This window comes from Felis catus, chromosome A2 (genome assembly GCF_018350175.1).
Source record: "Felis catus isolate Fca126 chromosome A2, F.catus_Fca126_mat1.0, whole genome shotgun sequence".
Lineage (NCBI taxonomy): Eukaryota > Metazoa > Chordata > Mammalia > Carnivora > Felidae > Felis > Felis catus.
In genome coordinates this window covers 20727798-20748700 of record NC_058369.1, presented here as the reverse complement: position 1 = coordinate 20748700, position 20903 = coordinate 20727798, and the positions used below count along the sequence as shown (strand labels likewise).

At 57.4% G+C, this 20903-nt stretch overlaps 1 protein-coding gene and 1 long non-coding RNA gene across 11 annotated transcripts in view; one reads left to right on the top strand and one right to left on the bottom strand.

Annotated features, from left to right (window-relative positions):
- POC1A (POC1 centriolar protein A) overlaps nt 1–4236 on the top strand; it is a 101195-nt gene extending 96959 nt beyond the window's left edge. For 9 of the 10 annotated variants that reach the window (XM_045051020.1, XM_023249402.2, XM_019822527.3 and 6 more), the window contains one exon: nt 3485–4236. In XM_045051020.1, the coding sequence (XP_044906955.1) occupies nt 3485–3583 (99 nt within the window). In that variant the 3' untranslated portion in view covers nt 3584–4236. The remainder of the gene's footprint in view (nt 1–3484) is intronic. The other variant, XM_023249403.2, reaches the window with a different exon arrangement.
- A 14415-nt stretch (nt 4237–18651) lies between these two features.
- LOC123383416 lies at nt 18652–20177 on the bottom strand. The gene is made up of 2 exons (XR_006593125.1): nt 19633–20177; nt 18652–18973 (listed from the first exon to the last, which is right to left on the bottom strand). It is a non-coding gene; the product is annotated as an uncharacterized LOC123383416 (long non-coding RNA).
- Between the last annotated feature and the right edge of the window lie 726 nt (nt 20178–20903).

Here is a 20903-nt window from a genome sequence, read left to right as displayed (position 1 = left end):
GCAGCCCCTGGAGCAGAGTGTGTCAAGAAGCATCAGGATGAGCCCCTAGGGCCTGTCCCGGGTCCTCCCACCAGTCTCCCCTGGAGTCTGGGCTCCACACCTCAGTTATGGAGGGGACTCTAGAGTAAGTTGCCCGGATGGCACAAGGGCCAAGGAGAGGGAATGAGTTGCCTGGTTTCTCCAAGGTCAGCAGGCAGGAGGGACCTTTCTGGAGGAGTTTGGACTCCACCATGCAGGAGTCCTGGGAGATGGGTCACCTTACCCAGACAGGTCTGCCTAGCAGCCAGAACACTGGCCTCCTCAGCCCTCTCTCCACATTTCCTTTGCCCTGCTGAGAAGACAGAGGTCCACAGATGCCCGGGTCAAGCAGGGCTGCTTCTCTCATTGCCATTTGCCACCAGAACCAGCCTGTACCTCCTTGGGGACTTTCTCTCACCCCCTGCTCCTCTGGACAGAGAAAGGTGAGGGGCCATGAGGGCCCAGGGGCTGCTTGTGAGGCCAGCTGTCATTTGCCCTGAGTGAAAGGAGGGTGAGAAGGTTGGCGGGAGTGGGGGGCTGTCAGGAAGACTGTGGAGCTGTTTGCCTCGGTAGTGCTCCCCCCGCCTCTGGGGCAGGCATGCCACACTGCAGACGCCGTGTGGAAGGACCCGGTGCACAGAGCAGGGCGAGCAGCCTGCTTGGCGTGGCCCTGGACAGCGGGAGAAACGAGCTACGGCCTCTGCCCTCTGGACACTGAGGCAGCACGTGTTTACTGAGGCTTGCTGTGTGCCTGACACTTGGTGCGGGTGGGCATGTTGTTCTGAACCGGCAGGTGAGGTCACACTGCGAACAAGGCCAAGTGATATGTCCCGGAACCAGCCCTTGCTGGGGAGACCCTCGCCCACCCACACACTGTCCCAGATGCTTTCCCTTCCTCCCTCCCACAGGCCCCAGCAGCTGGGAATATGGTGACACCGTGGTGGCCTGGACTGTCCCTACAGGTGGCCCACCTGCCCTCCTGCTGTCTGTGCCTCCAGCCCTGAGTGTGTTTGACCTCTGCTCCTCAGATGCCCCACTGGCAACCTTTCCATTGCTGTGGAGACCCTTCCCGTGGTGGAGGGAAGGCACATCAGCAAAACTAGACGTTGGGATTTCTAGGTTTTACTTTATCATGAGAGACACCATTTTCCATGAAAGTGAAGTCTCGTGTTTTATTAGAGTAGGATTATTCAGGAAAACTTGTGGAGCAGAGAACACCAAGACAACATTCTAACATACAGAAATCAAAAAAATCGTCCTCTCCCTGGCCCATCCTTCTGGCTCAGACAGGGGTTGGGTGGGATTAAATGTGAGCTGGAAGAGCCTGGTAGACTTCATCCCTGGATGGTGGCTGCCACCCAGCATCTTGGCAGAGTATGCCGGGGGCACAGGGGAGACAGGAAGTAGAGAGAAAAGACAGAGATGATGACTCTTCCCGAGTCTTTCTCAGCTAGAAAAGGGGGGAAGTGGGAGAACGTCAGGGAGAGGAAGGAGCTGCAGGTTTGAGGAGTAGTGGACTTGTGAAAGCCTTTTTGTCTACAACATGCCACAAAGCACCCTCTCAAAGCTCCCCCAGGAAGGGCCCAAAATTGGGCTGGCACCCTCCTTTCAGGAGGGCCCTATTTCTACCGAGCTAAAGTATGCCCCCCCCCCCCCATGGAACTAAGTGGAGGCCTCATGAAATGCGTGGCACCCCCGGTATTGACATTGGCCCAGCACCCGCTGCCTCCACACTTGAAACTTCGGTCCCTGTGAAAAGTTTAAAGGGGCAGGGAGGGGGTGGGCAAAGAGGAAAAGCAGGCGGGCTCCCCCACTGTGGCCTGGAGTCCGGGACCATCGGAAAAAGTCTGGATGAAGAATGATTTTGGAGCTTGGCTCGGCACAAGCTTTGCAGCAGCCTGTGGAAACTTCCAGGAATGCTGCTCTGGGCCAGCCAGGGGCTGTTTCCGCCGCCACTTTTACGAGGTACAGACCCCTCGACGGCTTCTGGCCAGCACAGGGGGAGTGTGACTCTCTTTCAGCTCAGCCCTGCCTCTCAGGGTGCAGTGCACCTTTTCAGAGCCCTTACAGCCCAGGCCAGCTCAGTGAGAAAGGGCCAGCCGCCAGGAGGAGCAGCCTCCGTGAGCGGCTGACGTCCGTGCGGGATGCTGTGAGAATTTATAGCAGCCTTAGAGGGGAAACTCCCTCCCAGAATGTTTCAATGTTTTATTAAATGTATGAAGGGAAAGTTTCCTTTTCACTGGACCAAGGCCCACAGCCTCCGTGGAGCCTCAGGGAAGGTGGCAAAACCTCTTGGGAAAGCCCACAGACAAATGGGTAAAATTAATAGAAAGTATTGTTTCTTAATCTGAGCCTTTCTGCTGGCTGTAGGCGGCACCACACAGGAACCGAGCCTGCCTTGCTCACAGCAGACTCACCCAGTGCCAGGTGCGGGCCTGACACGCACAGGCACTCACCCAGCTCTCGATGGGGGGAATGTGAGCTCAGCCATAGTGGCCAGCATGGGTCAGGCTGGGCGATGGCTGGGGTTGGCCGTGTGACCGGTGGGCAGGCCCGGGAGCACACCGGCTCCCAGATAGCACCTGCCCCTCTGCCAGCACTCTGTCCAAAGCCAGAGGAGGTGGGCAGGTTTTTTGCAGCCACGTCTGCAACGCTGGCCCTGGCCCATAAGGCGCATGCAGCCCCAGCAGCTGGGGGCATGGGCAGGCTAGACAGCTAGGTCGTGCTGGGTGTGCAGGAGAGGCCAGGGAGCAAGGGCTCAGCCTCCAGAAAGCCAACATGATGACAAGCATTGCCAACATGGGTCAAGCTAAGAAGTGCTGGGTGCCATCCTGAGTCAAAACCCATAGTGTCCAGGACTCCTGCGAGCTTGGCGTTATCCTTCCATTACAGAGGAAAAAGGGGGCTTGGAAGCGGAGTTAGGGCCAAATTTCCAGGTGGCATATTCCTGCAATGGTCCTCACTGGACTTGGACAGGCAGAGGCCCTCCTAGGCTCGGGGTCGCTCAGTCGCTCACCTCCCAGTCTGGGAAGTCCCTCCAGGTATAGAGGTGAAGAGCCTGAGGTATAGACAGGACCCTAATTTGGTGCCTTCATTTGGGGGTGTCGTTTTCTTACCTTTGGAATGGAGATGGGTGATGGTCTCCAGTTGGTTGTGGATAGAAAACTGGCCCAAATGAGGAAGTGGTTCTGTTCCAGACCCCAATCTAAGTGCCAGACCACCAGGGCCAGGGATTCTGACCCAGGGCTGTGGGACCTGCTGCCGACCTTCCCTCACTGTGTCTTCCCCCTGCCTGCAAGCATCAGAGAACAGCCATCCAGAGCCAGGAAGAGACATGAAAGCAAGAGCGGTCCCAGTCGCTACCAGAGCCAGGGACCTGACAGGACAGCAGGCCGAGCAGCTGAGCAGGAATGGCTGGGGGGATCCCTCGGGCAACCCTGAAGCCTGACCACCATTTATTTTGCAGACAGTCTCCATCCTGGAGCAGCGGTTGACACTGACGGAGGACAAGCTGAAGCAGTGTCTGGAGAACCAGCAGCTAATCATGCAGAGAACAACACCGTGATCAGGGGAGCAAGAATCAAGAGCTTGGTCGATTTTGGGGGGGTGGCAGACCAGGGATTGGTACTGTGGGACTTGGGGACTCATTTATTTAAATGAAAGGGATTCAGCTCTGTGGGCATCACATTCATCCCTGAGCCCCAGAGATTATGCCCCTATCTCTGTCCTCCACTGGCTGTCTGCACCTGGAGGCTCTCCACCTGGCAGTGGGAGGCCGGCCCCCTGTGGGCAGGGCCAACACATGCAGAATGGACTGTGTTTGGTTTAATGTGAAGGAGTCACCCGGAAATGTTTGCTACCTCTACCTCGGAGTCCCAGTGAGCCCTAAGATCGCAGCTTCCCTGCCCCCTCCAGAAGAGTCCCCTTCCTGGGGTTTGTCCAACCTTCTGTCATATGACTGGCTCTTCCCACCCATAGCAATGGACTACACATTGGATGGGGAGCCAGGAGTTTTCTCTAAATCTGACAAAAGGCCCAATGTGGGTCCATCTGAGGTTTATCCAGGACCAAGCACTCGAGGCGGGGAGGCAGTAGCTTTGCAGTGGCCTCGATTTCTGCCTCACGCATGTTCACTGGGGCCTGGTGGCTTCCTCCTCTGTATGCACGAAGGTGAAGGAATCTGAAATTAAAATGGACTTTATTGAGCTTCTCATAAAAGTGGCTTGTTCTGAGTGAGACCTTATCAGTGCCTCCATCCCCAGGGCCCATAAAGGGAGAATGAGAGCGGTGACTTCGGAGAGCCCCTGCCAGGTTACCTCTGGAGCTCAGGGTATTGGGGGAGCAAGGACAGCCAGAGTCCCCGCATGACATTCACCTCCCCTGGCCGGCCCCCCAGCTGGCTTCCTCGATTGGATCCTGGAAGACTCAGGCACCTGCATTTCCACTTAACTCCTGAGGGTTCTCATAGGCGCCTTCCTCTGCATCCCTGCAGGGAGAGCCAGGCAGTGTTTGCCATATGTCTCGGTGTTGTCTATGCCTTCAGCATTTGGCTTCTTGGGACCCAGCCAGCCAGGGAGGTATTTATCCTTCAACATACCTGCCTTGCCCTGGGGGACCGGGGTGGGGGGTGGGGGTGTTAGATCTTCTCGGGAGCTGTTAGTACCACGCAGCTAATGAGGTTCCCAGCCTCTGCGGCTTCCAGGTGGGAGCAGAGCCTGAATGCCTAGGAGCTTGGGCCGCCAAGGAGGCAGCCTGTGTTGAGCCCTGATAAACGATGAGAACGGGGAAGCTGCCTCCCCCGGCTGTGTGGAGAGAGAGCCGCAGTCCAGGATCAGGCTACAGATTCTGCCTTTAGCCAGCTGTGTAACCTCCGCATGGCGACATAACCTCTCTGAGCCTCAGGTTCTTGTGTTATGTGGTGGTGGTAACCACCCCTCCAGGTGCTTACGAGGGAGGCTCGCTCCCCATGAGCTGTGAGTGGGAAAGTGGGGAGGAGGCTGCTGGCTCAGGCTCTTCTGAAGGTCCCCAGGGATCTGCTGAGGCCTCCCATGTGTCCCTGCGTGTAGAAGAGTTGGGCGGGCCTGCTGGTTTGAATTGGCAGGTGAGGTGCTCAGCTGCCTCGGGAGGTCATGGGATCCCCCTCCGTAAAGGCCTTTAGGGAGTCTGGGTACCCTAAGTGAACCTGCTCAGAGAGGATGCAGCTTGTGGGACTAGGTTTGTCAGCACCCACCCACCCCACCCCCTGCCCCCACCATGCTGGCTGTCCTGTTGTAGCTTCCAGTCAGTCGTGAAGCTGGAGGTCTGTGTTGGAGCTCTGGTGATTTGAGCAGCCATCTCAGGGTGAGGTCATCTCGGGAGACACAGATGGCACCTCTCACTGGGGAGAGCAGGACTGGAACCAGGTCTCCAGGCATTGTATGGCAGCTCTTGCCCTCCGGCCGGGCCCAGGCTGCCATCTCCCTGCCTTCAGTTTACACCAGGATTGAGTTTTCTCTGTGAGGAAAATGGAGATTGAGAGCCTGCTAGGGATTCGGGAAATGGCCTGGGGGCAATGGTGTAGTGTTTGTCCCTGGAAGCCCCACCCTAGTTTATCAGCCCCCCTCACCACACCCCTTATAGGCCGATGTCCACGTGTTCTGAGGCAGCCCAGCCTGGGCTCTCCCCTACTGAGGCAGCCACGGGCTGTCTGAGAGGACGTCTCTGGAGTGGCCCAGGCAGGGCCCTCCTGAGGGGTTTCCTGCACACTCACACACCTGCCTTGATGGAGCCACCAGCCAGACCCGGAATGTGGGGGAAGAAGGTTCTTGGAGAGCTGCGCTGGTCTTTGAAACACCACAGAGAACCCACCTCCTCCAAGCCCGAGGGTCAGTGTGTCACACACACAAGGCAGAGCAATGAAGGGCCTAAGTTCTAACCCCAAGAGTTCTTTCTTGAAATTGCTCACGTGGGGCCTGAGTTGGGACCTCACTGCTCAGTGAGGATCTAGGGGCCCAGATTTTTCCTGAGGAAGAGGGGACGGGAGATTCTAGGGTGCTCTGACCCCCCACCCCTAGCCCATGAAGGTGCTACAGGACCCTGAGCTGGGCAACACTGGGCTGTTTGGCCGTGGGGACCCTCACAAGCAAGGGAGGAGCGTGAGGCCTAGGTGGGCTTGAGGTGGCTTGGCAAGGTTGGGGGCCACACGACAGGGCCTTTCTTGTGGTGGTGTCTCCCTGCCAGCCCTTGCCGCCAGCTCCCCCGTCGTAGGGGCTCTTACCAGTGCCCCCACTGGTGTTTCTGCCTTCTGGAAATGCAAGTGCCTCAGCTCAGCCACCATATTTTCTGGTTGTAGATTTTGATAACAGTCCCCCAAAATCCAAATTGCAGGCATCTCTCCCTCTCTCTCTCTCTCTCTCTCTTTTTTTCTTTTTGCTAGGAAGGTGAGATTAGGTTAGGGGTTTTTTGTTAAGAAGTATATCCTAGGGGCGGGTGACTCAGCCGGTTAAGCGTCTGACTTCAGCTCAGGTCATGATCTCGCAGTCCGTGAGTTCGAGCCCCACGTTGGGCTCTGTGCTGACAGCTCAGAGCCTGGAGCCTGCTTCGGATTCTGTGTCTCCCTCTCTCTCTCTGGCCCTCCCCCCGTTCATGCTCTCTCTCTCTGTCTCCAAAATAAATAAACGTTAAAAAAAAAAAAAAATTAAAAAAAAAGAAGTATATCCTAGCGGCAATTCCCACCACCCCCTTCTCTCGTGCCCTGATTTTCCTAACGGGAAATAAAAGAACAGGTGTTGGTGATGGGTGATTTAAATTGTGATTCCCTCCACCTACCCTTTGCCAGATTCTTGGGGTTTCAAGATGAACCTGTACTTCTGCCAGAGAAACTGCGGGGGGCAGCTCAGGTGGGCTGGCCCACCAAGCCAGAAAGCAGCAGCAGCTGAGTCCTGTCCTGACCCCTGGCAAGCCTGCTACCCTTTCTTTCCCGAGTCTCCACTCCCCACGAGCTCTGACCATGTCCCTTCAGAGACTCAAGTGGCACCAGCCAGCCTGACCTAGAAACTCTGCCATTCTCCCACCCAGCACCATCCTTGTCCCTCTGTCCCAGGATCTGCTTGCCACAGATTCGCGGTTTCTCCGTGGTGGCGGGCTGTGTGCAAGCAGGCTGCTGAGAGGTCGAGCAATGGAGTCAGGGGTCGCTGACTCCCAACTCCAGACGCCGGCTCTGCCACCTGCTAGCTCCGTGGTCTTGAATGAGTTTCCCAAGTTTGTAGACTCTCTCTGAGGTTATATGCCTATGTATTCAGGCACATGAGGCGCTCAGAGCAGTGACTGGCACAGAGCGAGAGTGTGGTCAGTGTGTGACTGTTGGTATGACCCCCACCACCACCAGTCTGGGGTGACACTTGTGACAGGTCAGGCCCCTTTCCTGGAAGTTGGTCCATGTGTCAATGGGCTGATGGTCCCACGGTCCCTCTGGCTCTGGAATTCTAGACGGCTACAGTTACGAACTCCTGATCCTGTGGCCCCCGCCATGAGCATGCCTGTGGTGAACGGGGATTTGGGCGGGCAGGCAGGGGGACTCAGGGCAGCCCCTCCCCACCTAGGGAGGCCAGCACTCTAAGGCCACCTCTCTGCTATCACCCAGGCTGCCACCAGGGCCAGCACAGGCTCGAGGATGGGTGTTTGTGATTACCCGGAATCCCGGAAACCCAGCCCGCTGAGCGAGCGGGAGCATGGTGACTCACACGGGCCCTGTTGTCCTGGCTCCCTGTCATTAACCTCATTTTCCTAAATGATTTGCTCAAGATAGGCCCCTGATGGCTCCCGCCTTAATTGGTGTATGGCCATTTAAGGGGACCAGAAATCCCCCCGGGCCTTCTTACTGAGCACCCCTGCTCCACCCCACCCACCCCAGGCTGCTGAGGGAACCACTTTGCCAAGGCAGCAGTGGCAGGGTGTTGGCGGCCCGGTGTCCTGGGTGTCCTTCCACTTCCTGTGAGCGCCACACCTGGTGTGGGGCCTTGTCCCATTGGCTGGTGGGCTCCAGCTCACCCTAGCCTGGAGGCCCTGGCAACCTAGGCTCACTTACTTGGCCACCCCGGGGAAGTCTTTTAGAAGCTTTGCCCCGGACTCCCGACCCCTGAGGGCCCAGCTGAGCTCAAGATAGGATTGGAGCCAGGCCAGAGAGCCTGGGGCAAAGCCATTAGGAAGCTTTCATGCCAGTCCCTCCTTGGTTGGGAGCTGCCAGTGCACTCTCCCGAGGACCTATTTATAAAGCAAAGCTAAGGAGTGCTTTCACTTTAGGTGAGCCTCTTTCACCTTAGGAGCGCTTCTTGCTTCAGGAATGCCAGCCCCCCACCCGCTGACCTACCACTGATGAGAAATCTGAGCACTGGGATAAGGAACCTGGGCAGGAGAGGGAAGTCGTGTTCTGCCGAAGCTTCCCTTTCTCGGCCTTGAGCTTCTCCTTCAGGCACAAGTGGGTGCCCAGTAGGTGGGGGGCTGGCCTGCAGGAGCCAGAACCCACGCTGGGCAGTGTCACTCCGCCACGCATCCTGACATCAGCCCCAGTGTATCTCCGTTCTCCTCCCATTGGGTGCCTGGACTCAGCTTTGGAATCAAGACTGCCTTCAGAGCCATGGACGTCCCTGAGCACTGGGAGCCCATGTTTAGCCAGTCCTCGTCACTCTCCTGGTCTCAAGCCTGGCCGAGGGCACATGCACCCCACAGATGCTCTGCTTAACTGGCCTCTTCCAGACCTTTGCCCTGCCCCCTGCCCTCCCCTGGCAGCTCTCTCTAGAACCATCTAGATCTCCCAGAAGAACTATGATGCCCCACCCCACCTCTGCACTGAGCCCCGTAAATCCTGACCGCAGCCAGATCCGCCCCAAAGACATGCCCTCCTGCCCAAGGTTGGAATGGAGATGCTGGTTTTGCTCCCCAGTCCCAACTCAACCCCCAGAATCTTCCTCCCGTGACAACTGCTCCTGGATTGGCTCCTCAGAAGCCTCTGAAACTTGCAGCCAGAGAAGCGGTGTAGTTAGTCCTCCCAGACCCTCCAGGCAGCAGCTCACATGCGCCTGCTAACTGGAAGCAGAAGGTGTTTTCTGTGGCAGAGGGCTGGGCCAACCCCTGTCTGGGCTGCTTCCATGGACTTCTTAGCCGGAACCAGGAAGCTGACCTTTGCTCTTGGGGTTGCCCTGATCCTGGGGTTGGGTCTAGCTCCCCTGGTAGTTAGGGTGTGTTGAGATAGAGACATCTGTGAAACCCCACAAGGATGCCCGTGCCTTTTGAGAGGTATCCTGAAATCTCCTGTTGGGGGATAATGTCTCTGGCCTGGGGTTGCCTCAGCTCTATAGGCCCCTCTGGTGAGGGATGGGAGCCTCAGGCTTGTGCAGGTCAGGTGAGGGTCCTGTCAACCTCCCCCAGAAGTTTGGGCCTGCCCACCACTCACGCCATCCCAAAGCTAAACCCGCAAGGAGCCAGAACCTGCTGAGATGCCTGGTCTTTTTCTCCCTGGTCTCCCACTTTCGCTCTTGTCCCACCCCATCTGTTCTCAGCAGAGCAGCCAGAGGCTACTAAGCTGTCAGAATAAAAAGCAATAAATAATGAGAACTGGTAAGATAGCTCATGCCATCCCTGCTCAACTGCTTCCAGTGGTTGGTTCCCCAGCCTCCCCGACAGTGAATAGAGGCCCCAGTGCTCACCACGACCACAAGGCCCCACTCATTCCTGCCTGTCCCCTACCCCATCTCTTGCCACCCCCTCTACCCTCCTCTCATGCCCCTCCAGCCACACCAGCCTCTTCGCTGTTCCTTGGACACACCAGGCACATTCCAGCCCCAGGACCTTTGCACCCACTATTTCTGATGCCAGGAATGCTCTGTATGCACCTCTCTGTACCTCAGCCTCCTCCTCCATGACATAGGGTAAGAGCAGGAGTGACCTCATAGGGCTGCTGGAAAGACTCACTGAGACAATTCACACAAAGCTCTAAGAGCAGACCTTGTCCTTGCTGGGCTCCAGTCCATGGCTTGGGGAGGGGGCTGGAGGTGGGGGCTGAAGGGCTGGGCTCCTGGCATCGGAGTCCTGCAGGCTAGCCAGCTGGCTATAAGGCCCACTCCAGGCTCCACCTTGGTCAGCTGGCTGGAAACCTGGGGCTCAACCGGTACTCTTGGGAGGGGGGGTGGGGGGATCTGTTAAGGTAGACTCTGCTCCTTACCCACTGTGGGCCTCTCTCACCAGACACCCCCACCCCACATGTCAACATGGCTCCTGCACAGCCTTTGTTTTTCCTAATGAGGTTTCCAGCTACCAGGCCAGTCCAGGTGCCCACGTGAGTGGGAGGGGTGGTAGGGCAGCCAACCCACATGCCAGGCCTCCCTGCCCACCCACTAGCCAAGAGGGGCAAAGGTGGGAGTCAGGGTTGACGAGTCAGTGGCCTTGCTGCACCCAGGGCTCTCCAGTGGAGTAGGGGAAGCCGGGCTGGATCTGGAGGAGTATTTTGCTGCTGGCCAGGCTGGCTGGCACTGGAGGGGCTTCCTTATGTCCCCATGGCCCCTCCCACCCAGTGGGTTCTATCCTGCCCCTAATGGCTCAGAACCCCCACCAAGCAGGGCCAGGAGGTTGGGGCTTTTTCCACCTGAAGTAAAGAGGAGTAGGCCCTCTGAGGTCCCTCCGACCACTCTCCCAGCAGACTGGTGGCCTGGGGGCCTCCGACAGGGACTTGGGGGCCTGGCAGTCAACCTCATGAGGGGTAGGCACCAGGACTTCTGAGAATAAAGTCTCCTCCTCTTGCTGCTCCCCTTCCTTCTCCCCCACCTCTCTGTCGTCCTCCCCATCCTCCTTCTCCTCCTCCACACATGTTTCCAATCCTCAGGCCCCTCTCCCCCACCCCAGCCCCTGCCCGTTTCCTCTCCGAGGCATCCACTTGCATGTGGAACTCATTAGGAGACCCTCAGGGCTCCTAACCCAACCCTGGCCTGGGCTTGGGGAGGGGAGCCCGTCCGCAGCTCCCAAGCCGAGACAGCACAGCCCCTCCATCCACCCAACCCGGCCTTGTGCAGCCTAGAGCTAGAGGCCACCGGAGCCAGTCGGGGCCAAGAGGTGGCAGCTGCCGGTTGGGAGAAACATGGCTGAGTGTCTGGCTCATCTTCTTCCTCTCCAGCCTATTGCCCAGCATCCATTTATCACCCTCACCTTCCCACCAGACTAGCTTCTGATCCCACAGGGGTGGCTGGACCTGCTGGCAGAAAGCAGACCGCAGGGCCCTACAGCAGGCCAGAAGAAGGGTATGGGGTTCTGAGTGATCACCTTGATGACCCTGAAGATGGGAAGCACAGTCCAGGGAAGAGAATGTGGTGTGAATAGCCACTGGGCAACATAAGGCCACTTTCTCCCCCGAAGGACACGCTGAGGGCACAGTCCCATGAGCTGATAGTGGAGGTTATGCAGGAAACTCGTGCTGTGGTTGCCAGAGTTTGGGAAATGCTTGATGAACAAAATAAATCCAGCTCAATCCTTGCAGGACTTGTCAGAGCATTTAACACTCCAATGCTATGCAGCTTGGGCCACAGAGCTCATAGTGTTTTCCAGACTTTTGACCACTTAACTTCTTTGATCGAGGTGTGCCGGGCCAGCCCAGTATTCCATGGATCCCATTTTGGACAGTGCTACAGGAAAAGCCCTTGAGGAGGCAGGAGGTATAGGTCAAAGCCCCATGATGGGAAAGGCTCTCTGGGTTCAGAGCAGGGGCTGTTGTCTGCTGGGTCTGAGCAAAAGGTGGGAACTGAATGGGGGTGACAGCTAAGGAAGGGTGAACAGAAGGCAGCAGGGGGCTGGCATGGCCAAGGCTTGGAGGTAGGACCATGTTTGAGCCATGTTGGGGTCCTGATGACTCTGATTCCCTCCCTACCCTTCATTATGGGAGGGCAGCCAGGTGGGTGGGCAGGCGTGGCCACAGAGTCAAAGGCAGAAGGCCGGCGGGAAGGGCCTTGCCCCACGGGAAGGGACCTGCACAGGCAGGCCCCAGGTGTTGGGAGCGTCCATGCCACCGCCCCCACCACGACATCAGCCTCAGGACAGGGCAGCCAACAGCTCCAGGTTCAGAAGAGATGCTGTGTCTCCTCAGTCTCTGTTTAACCTCCCTGTCGGGGCCGGCCTCTCTGCTCAGAGCCCATCTTGCTCACGTTCTCTGGCACAGCTGCTACAAGCCCCCTTCCCATCCCTCTGCTCCCGGAGGCCTTCCCTTGGGGGTCATCACCTGCCCCCAGGGCCCTGTCCCGACTGTCCAGGCACAAGAGGGTTGACTCAGGGAACATGTGCTCAGCCCTTGGCTGGGCCCTTCAATGGTGGGCTTCCTCCTGCCTCAGAGCAGTTTGCCTGGTATACTGCACCCCCAGTTTATAGAGGAGGAAACTGAGGCCCAGAGAAGGGAGGCCTGTGGTAGAATCAGGATTAGAACCAGGTCTCTTGGTCGGGTCCCCCAATCTCCACCCACCACCCTCCTCTCACTCCTGCCCTGTCCCAACACACATGGTATACTCATCTTGGCTCCTGCTCGGGGCCCTAAGAGTCAGAGTCCCTTAGAATCCTCTCTCCCAGGAGACCCTAGTCTTTGCAGGGATGGATTCTCCCAGGTCTTGGGGCACATGCCCCTGTGACAGGAGTAGGGATGGGTAGGAACAGACCAGGAAGGGAGTCCTCTAGACTGTTTTCTGGTGCTGCTACTGGTCCCCATGAGCCTGGGAACACAGCATATCCAGCTCCCGGCAGGCAGCTTGACAGCTGAACCCATGTGGGACAGCACAGGGCATGAAACCTGGGATGGGGCTGGACGCTGAGGCCTCAACCCAGCAAATTCATGCCTGGCCCAGGCCAGCTGGCTCCCGGGCCATTTCGCCTGCCTCGTCATGATCATGTGGTCACTGTCACTGTCACCAGTGCCTTGTAGGAGGGATTCCTGAAAAACAGGGCTGTTTGGGCCGTTGGGGAGGGAACCAGACAGGCCCGGGCGGCAGGCAGATACTAATGAGGCAATTAGGCCTGGCAGCTACAGAGAGACCTAGCAGTCTCCACCCCTTGGCCCACCCGAAGAAGCAGACCCAGCCCAGGCCCCTGGCACTTCCGCCCTGCTCAGATACCCTGGGAATTCCCAGCCTCTCCACCCTCCCAGCCTCAAAGGTTGGACTGGCTTTACTGTCGGGAGCCTGCCACTGCTGGCTCTCCCAATCAAAAGACCATAGGCCGGTTCAGCAAAGACAGGACCTGGACACACACACACACACACACACACACACACACACACACACGCTCCTGACTCCATCACTGCTTCCTGATTTTGCTCTGACTGGGAACCTCTGTCCAAGATCCCTCTGGCCTCCCACCCCTTCTCAGGCCCTGGTCCTCCAGGCCCTTCCTGGCAGAGGTGGCCTCGGAAGGATCAGAAGCCTGGAGCAAGAGATCAAGGGCAATATGGTGACCTGATGGGCAGGTTGTTAAGGACTCCTACTCCCAAAGCCCTGGCTTCCATCCCTCAGAGCCTAGGTGGGATCATGAGGTGCTGCCCATAAGCCCCAAATGTCACAAGAGGGAGGGGGAGTCAGCTCAGAGTAATGACTCTGGGGAGGGGGATCTGTGGCTTTGGGGCAGGGAACTGGGTCACCTGGGCTTATCTGGACTCTTTCTCTCTCTCCTCTGCCTTCTTCTGAGCACTCAGGAAAGCAGGCCCAGCAGCTTCTGGCCCACTAGGGATGACCTCAGTGTCAGTGGATGGGCGTCCCAGCTGAGTCTAGCCCCCAGCCCAGCCCCTCCTCCAGGGTAGCTCTATGCAGGATTGGAACCCAGGCTTGGGACCTCTGAGGCCACCAAGAGGTAGAAGTTTTGGCTCAGTCTTTGGAGGAAGGGTAAGCTGCACCTGGATGGCAGGGTAGGAGAGCCCTCTCTGAAACAGCAAAATTGAGGCCTATAGCCTGAGGTTGGGGACGAGGTCCTGCTAGGCAAGTTGAGAGCAGGAATCCATCCCTTCATGGCAAAGAGCCTCTTCTGGCTCCAGGTGATCTCACGGAGTGACTGTGGGCAGTCATGCAGGACAGGCTGAGGTGCAAGTGGGAAATGGAAGTGAGAGGCTTCCAGAACCAACCAGTGTGCAGGGAGAACCAAAGGCATTTTAAATCATAGGACCATCGGCTCGGGGCTGACAACACAAAGTCTAGAAGGAGAGGGGGGTTCCAATGCTGGCTCAGCCACTTCCTAGATGTCCACTCTGACTCTGGAGGATAAGTGGGTTTGGGGAGAAGGATAAGAAGGTATTTAAAGGCAAAAACTGGGGGAAGAGGTTTCCAGCATAGGGACCAGTGAGTGCAAAGGCCCTAAACACAGAGCAGGAGGACAACATAGGGACAGGGCTGGGCTGGGAGAGTGGGGGCAGTCAGAGAACCTTGAGCCCTGAGAAGAGGCAGGGAGGTGGAGAGAGGGGCAGAGTCACATCATCAAGGGCCACACTGGCCACAGAGAGGAGCTGGGACTCTGCCAGGACAATGGGAAGCTTTACAGCAGAAAAGGCCAAGTCTGATTCACATTCTCAAAAGATCCCTCTGGCTGCTCTGTAGGGAATGGAGCAGGGGCTGGGAAGGAGGCTGGGAAGATGGGCCAGGGAGAAGTGGGAGAGCCTGGGAAGGCAGATTCTGAAACTGGGTCATGGGATGGATTACCCAAGTATGCCATGGAAGCAGAAAGAGCGTTTGATAGCACATAAGCTACGTGCAAGATATAGCCCCCTCTTGTTATGGGGCGAATAGCTGTACATGCCTCCTGTCTGTCCCCCACCCTGCCTGTGTTGGCCCCCTGCCACCCCAGAAATGGGGAAGAGCAAGTAGAGCAAAGGCTCCCTGTGGACTATGCTTGGGTCTCCTCCTACAGGGTCCTGGAGCTGCAATAAGAGCCAGCAGGGAGCCCCTCACCTGGGGGAAAGGAGCTCTGGGTTTAGTCTGGGGCCCAGCCCCCTGCCACAGCTTGATTGGTTACCATGGGCCTCAGTGTCCCCGTCTGTCAAATGCATTGACAGCCTTTCTAGAGGTGATGCAAAGCCTGGACACAGAGCCAGAAGGGAACAGGATGTGAGACCGTCAGGTGTGCACCTTCCCAGTAAGCCCACAGGGGCCTGTGTGTGAGAGCTCATAGCTGGGAGTCCCAGGTAGGCACTACTTCCCCCCCCCCCCCCCCCCCCGTTCTCCAAGGTTGCCCTTCCCACTTGCCCGTGTTTATGTGTTTCCTTCCCATCACCTGGGCCACCATGACTCACCCCAGGCCCAATGGGTAAGTGAGTAACTGGCTGGGCCTGCAGCCAGGCCCTTGGGCAAGACATTTCCCTTCCTAGGCCTCAGCTTCCCCACCTGTGGAACAGACAAGCCCTGGTCTCCTCACTGGAGAATCTCGGTGCATGCAGGGCTGAGAATGTGAAAGCTGCCATAGGATGAGGGCAGCACAGGGTGTGGCCTTTGTGCTAGGACAAAAACCAGGCCTGCTTGACATCAGTCCCAAATCAGCCCTGAGCAGAGAGCAGCCCGGGAGACCCCCATCTCCCCTAAGGGGGCCCTTATGCTGGGGAGAGCTTGGAATGGAGGGAGGGCCGGGCCATGAGGAAGGCCTGGTTGGGCCCTAGGACTCTGGGTGACCACAGTGGGACTCCAGTGATGAAAGGAGAGCTCACATAGGTGAAGTCACAGGTGAGGCTCCATGACTGGACCTGCTCTACCACAGATCCCCATGAGCTGAACTGCCCTTAAGTGGGGAGAGGGCAGAAAGTATGGACTGCACAGGAAGGACCAGGAGAAGGAGCAGACTCTGCTGAGATCAGGCAAGGCAGGCTTCCTGAGGCTGAGGCCCCTCAGAAGCTGGAGATGATTTCAGAGGGTGGGAGTATGGAATGAGGAAGTGTGTGGAAGCAGAGGTGCTGTGTCTGGGCACAGAGTAGGGAGCAGGAGAAGGTCAGGGTGAAGTGAGCTGGGGCTGGGGACAGAGAGGCCATTGCTGGTCTGGCTGTGAATCGAAGCCTTGGCAAATAGGCTTTATCTCCCTTGCCTACCGCAATCAATCAGCTGGTCATGCCTGCTTGGAAGGGTTTTGAGGCCAGAGAGTGGCTCAGCAGGAGAAAGTGCTGTGATTGACTAGTAATGCCTGCCAGGGACAAAGCATGGCAAAGCCCTGTGTTTGTGTCCTGTAGTCTCCCTCCTCAGGCTGACCCCGGTGGGCTGGGTATGCAACTGAGAGAAGCACACTCTCAAGTAAGCCACGGGGATCCACTTGGGGAGGGAGGTCGGCTGAGGGCCTGCTCTGCCACTGCTGGGTGGGGAGCTGGGAGAGGGAGGAATCACTTTGGCCTAGCTCCCCTCTCAGGTCCCAGTTGCCTTCCCTGCACACTCCCTGGCCCAGGGCAGGTGCCCCGAAACGTCTGAGCATGAATGGTGGGGAGCTGGCTCTCCTTACTTCTTCCCCTTTGCCTTCTCCAGGCAGCCTTGGGGAGTTTCATCCTGCTGGGTCTTGTTCTCTGCTTATCCTGGGTGTAACCCTCTCCCACCTGCTCCCCAGGGCCCTGTCCTCCCACCCCTCTGGCCCACACACCTGGGCAGGGCAGGGGGGTGGGGGATGAACAGGCACGTGGCTCCCTAACACTAGCGCCGCCTGTCTGGGCCATAGCTTCCCCATGCTGCACTGCCATCACCCAAGGCCTGGCAGCTCCCCACCGGAAGGAAGGCAGTGGCAGAACGTGGTTCGATTCAGAACTTGTCACCACAAGAGATCCTAGCAATAGCCAATAGGACAGGGTGAGTCCAGGTGACTGGAGGTCTGGGGGAGGGGAACGCAGATTCCCCCAGCCTGTAAGAACCCTTCCTGGCTACCTCCAACAAGAGTGGCAAGTGCCCAGGCGTGCAGGGTCTGTGTGTGTCCATGTGTATTGTATATTTCTGCACACACACATATCTATGCCTGTGAGCATATGATACAGCATATAGTGTGTGTCCTTGCATGCGTGTATGTACACGTACAAGCACAGGACTGCACAGCAAGAGTTCTGTCCAGGGCAAGGGAGCTGCCAGGGCCTTCCACAATTCCCTTCTGGCCCAGCTTAGACATTACCCGCTCTGACTGCAACTCACACAGGCACCCCACCAAGGGATGGAGAAGAAGCTGTCTCAAGTTCAGGGACAAGCAGAGTGACCCTCAGTCTGGGTCTCAGGCACAGTTGGCCTGGAGTACCCGGCCCTCTCCCCAGCCCCTTCTCAGATCTCATGGTGGGATGTGAAATCCATCCTTATTGCCAACTGCCCTCCTGGAAGGAAGCAGGAGCTCACCCTAAATTTGCACTAGCCTTCTTAGGCTAGGAGGGCAAGGAACTGACCCCCCCTGCGTTCCTCGCACTCTGGCATATGCTATTCAAAACCATATTGGCCCATGATCTCCCAGTTCGTGGGTTCAAGCCCCACATTGGGCTCTGTGCTGACAATGTGGAGTCTGCTTGAGATTTCCCCCCCAACACTCTCTCCCTCTCTCTCATGCTCTCTCAAAATAAATAAATGAACTTAAAAAAAAAAAAATGTTGGCCTATCTAAGAAATCCATGGGCACCAGTGGAAAAGGGAAAGTTTGCTTCCAAGATGCTTAAATTATTCTTGGTGACATAGTTCCTGGGTTACCAACCATGTAGATGTGTGTGTGGTGGGGGAGGGGGGGCATATCAGTTCATTTCTGCTCAATTCACATCAAACATCCCACTGTCATAGCCGAGACTTGCCCTGCTGGGAACGCCCCTTCACTGTGCTTCTGGGGATGGATTATGTGCAGACAAGGAAGGTAGCTCCAAACACGCCTCATGGGCTCAGGCCTGGCACCTGAGGGGAACAGGGATGAGACAGATGGCAGGAGGAAGAATGGGCTTGAGGGGAGGTAGACATACCATTGGGTGTCCAAAGGGAGAAAGTCTGGTGGGGGGTGTTGAACAGTGACAGTGATAGATTCCAGAGCAAAGATGGGGGCAGGGGTCCCAGGGGCACAGAGCAAGGTGGGTAATTCTAGCCTGGAGGATCAGAGGAGACCTCTCTGAGGGTGACACCTGAACTGGGATCTTCTAGAAGGCAGGCAAAGGGTGAGGTCAAAAAATGTCCAGGCCGAGGGAGTAGTGTGTGCAAAGGCCTGGAGGTGTGTGGGAAAAAGGGACAGCCTTCAGAGAGCTCAAACATACCCTACCTGCAGTTCCTCTCCTGAGACCAGCTCACCTCCAGGGACCCAGACCTGTTCTGAGGGCCCCCACACTGGCCCTCAGGGAGACCCCGGTGAGGGGGAAGAGGGGAGGTGGGGCACCTCTCCTGGGGGCTGCAGGGAGGGCCTGAACCCTGAAGGGCAGGAAAGGCCACATTCCTGAAGAGGAGGAATGTCTTTGATCACAAGACCTTGCCCAGGGCACCAGGCTCCCTCTTCCAGGTACCCTTTCCCAGAATTCTTGAGGGCGGCTCACTGTTAAAGGGCAAGGCCCTGGACAGAGGTAGTTCTGGTCTCTTGCTGTCTGAACAAGGGCCAGTTCCTGCTATGCTGTGTAAGTCAGAGGATTCTGTGTTCCCCCTTGCACACGCCTGCACACATATACACATACATCCAGGGCATCCCTGCTATGATCCACTTTATTAGCTGTTCAAGACTGGAGGCAGGGCTTCCACTCGGGAACCAAGGCTTTGGGCTACTCCTCCAAGCTGAGTGACGGGAGCCCACAACCTTGCTGGCAGCTCATACTGCCATACTAATTCTCTTCCACTCCTTTGCTTCTAACGTCACCCTCTTCTCGGTGCCCCCCTCATCCTGTAGTCATCTGAACGCTGCCTCTTCTTACATCCCTGCTGGAGGACGCCCCCACCTCCTGGAGAGTTTCTCTATTTCCACACATCCTCACAGGTCTCTCCTCTAGCGTGTGCATGCCTCCTGGAAGAGTCCTGAGGGGGAGACAAGGGAGCCATCACAAGCTAATGGGAGGGGTGGCAGGGCCTCCTTTCCTCTGTCCAGGGAGGTTCTTTCTCCTCCATGGGGGGGGGGGGGACAGGGACTGTGGGGACACATTGGAGGTCCCCATTTCAGTTGTGCCCCCACTAGTGAGAGCAGTGACCAATTTTCTCCTTGGGCACTGCTGTACCTGAAGCTCCAGTAAGCCCTCAACAAGCCCGCTGAGGAATGATTCACCAGCCAGCAGGTCCCCTCCAGTGTGGGTCTGCTCAAGTTTCTTTTTCACTTGCTGCCTCCATCCCTGACAACCAACACCTGGACAGCCAGCCAAGGGCCCTACTGCAGAGAAGTACCCTCACAGCTGGACAGATCTGTGATGGGCTTGCTGGGCTCTTGCCAAACCAGCACTCTCCTATAATCTGGAAAACTGAGGCCCAGGGGTGAGAACTATCGTCAGTCACAACATATCAGCAAGTGACAGGGCAGAGTCTGGATCTGGGCTTCTCAGACCCTGGAAGCTTTTCCACAGGTCCTAGGACTCCAAGGAAGTAGGTTCTCCCTGCAACCCATCTCCTCCCCCCGCCCCGACAACCCTGGGCAGAAGCCAGAGACACGATTCTCCTTTCACCTCTCTGGTCACAGAAGGTCTTACCCGGGTGGTTAAGACCATCTCTGGCTGCAGTGCTCTGGAGTTTCTGAGTGTGACTGTGGGAGAGACCCTTGCTCCTTTGAGACACAGCCCTGTGGCTCTGGAAACCCTTCAACCTCCACATGGAAGACTGGGGGAAGTGGGGACTGCTCCAGCGCCGCCCCTCTTCATGCCTTCCTGTCAGAGGAAAGCTCAAATCCTCCGGGTTCCAGAAGCCCTCCCTTCGGCAAATCTCAAGCACCTCCGGCCCCGCCTCTGACCCCGACTCCCTCCAGCTAGGGGTAGGTAGAAGCTAGTGGCTGTTTGCCGACCAGACTCAGGCAGAGTGGGAGGGTTAAACCGCAAGGAAGTTAGGACACTCCGCCTGCAGAAAACGGATCCGGCGGACAGCAGGGCTTAGCCGCTAATTCCCTCCCCGGGCAGATGACACTGGCTCGGTAGGAAAAGCGCGGCAGTCCCTGCGCACGCGCGCGGCTCGAGTGGAGCCGCTTTGTTCCAGCGCTACCTGCGGCTCCATTCACCTCCTCCGCCCCGCCCTCCTGCGAGCCGACACACGGCGTTCGCGGAGACTCCGCCCACTTCTCCGCACTGGGTGGAACTGGTGACGAGCCTCCGCCTCACTCCCCAACCACCTCCTTCGGTCTCGATTGGCCATCTGAGCGACGCACTCCCGCCTACCTCGAAAGTTGATTGGTACATTGGGAAGGAGGTTGGAGAGGGAGACCTGATGATAAAGGAGAGCTCCCCCTCCCACCCGCCCCTGTGAAAAAGTCACGTGGCGCTTCACTCGGCGCCTGTCACCTCCCCGCTTGTAAAGCTTTCTTAAAGGGCTCGCTCTTTCTTCCCAGGGCCGGTCCTTTCCAGGATTTCACCACTCTTGCCCGTGGAGTGTGGCACGGCCCTGGGTCCTCCTACTCCAGCCGTCCCCTGGTTGCTGATTCCCCATCAGGCCTGCTGGGATGGGACCCCCTTTCAGGTCTCAGAGCCTGTGGCCATCATAGTGACTAGTCAGTTGCCTGAAACGGCGACCTCCTAAGCACAGTGCCTGGCGCGTAGTAGGCGTTCAATTTCCAGTTGTTGAATGAACTCGCTGAGAAAATGAATGAATGGGGTTGATAGAAGGAGGGGAGGTTGGCTCAGCGTGACGGCCCCCACCCCCCGCCCCATCTCTGGGGAGACTCTGCTTCAGTGAAAGTGGGGGAGGGGATGCTAGGCGCAGGAAGACCCTAGGGCAGCCCTTCAAGGTAGGACTCGGAAGACCTGGGTGCGCGGGC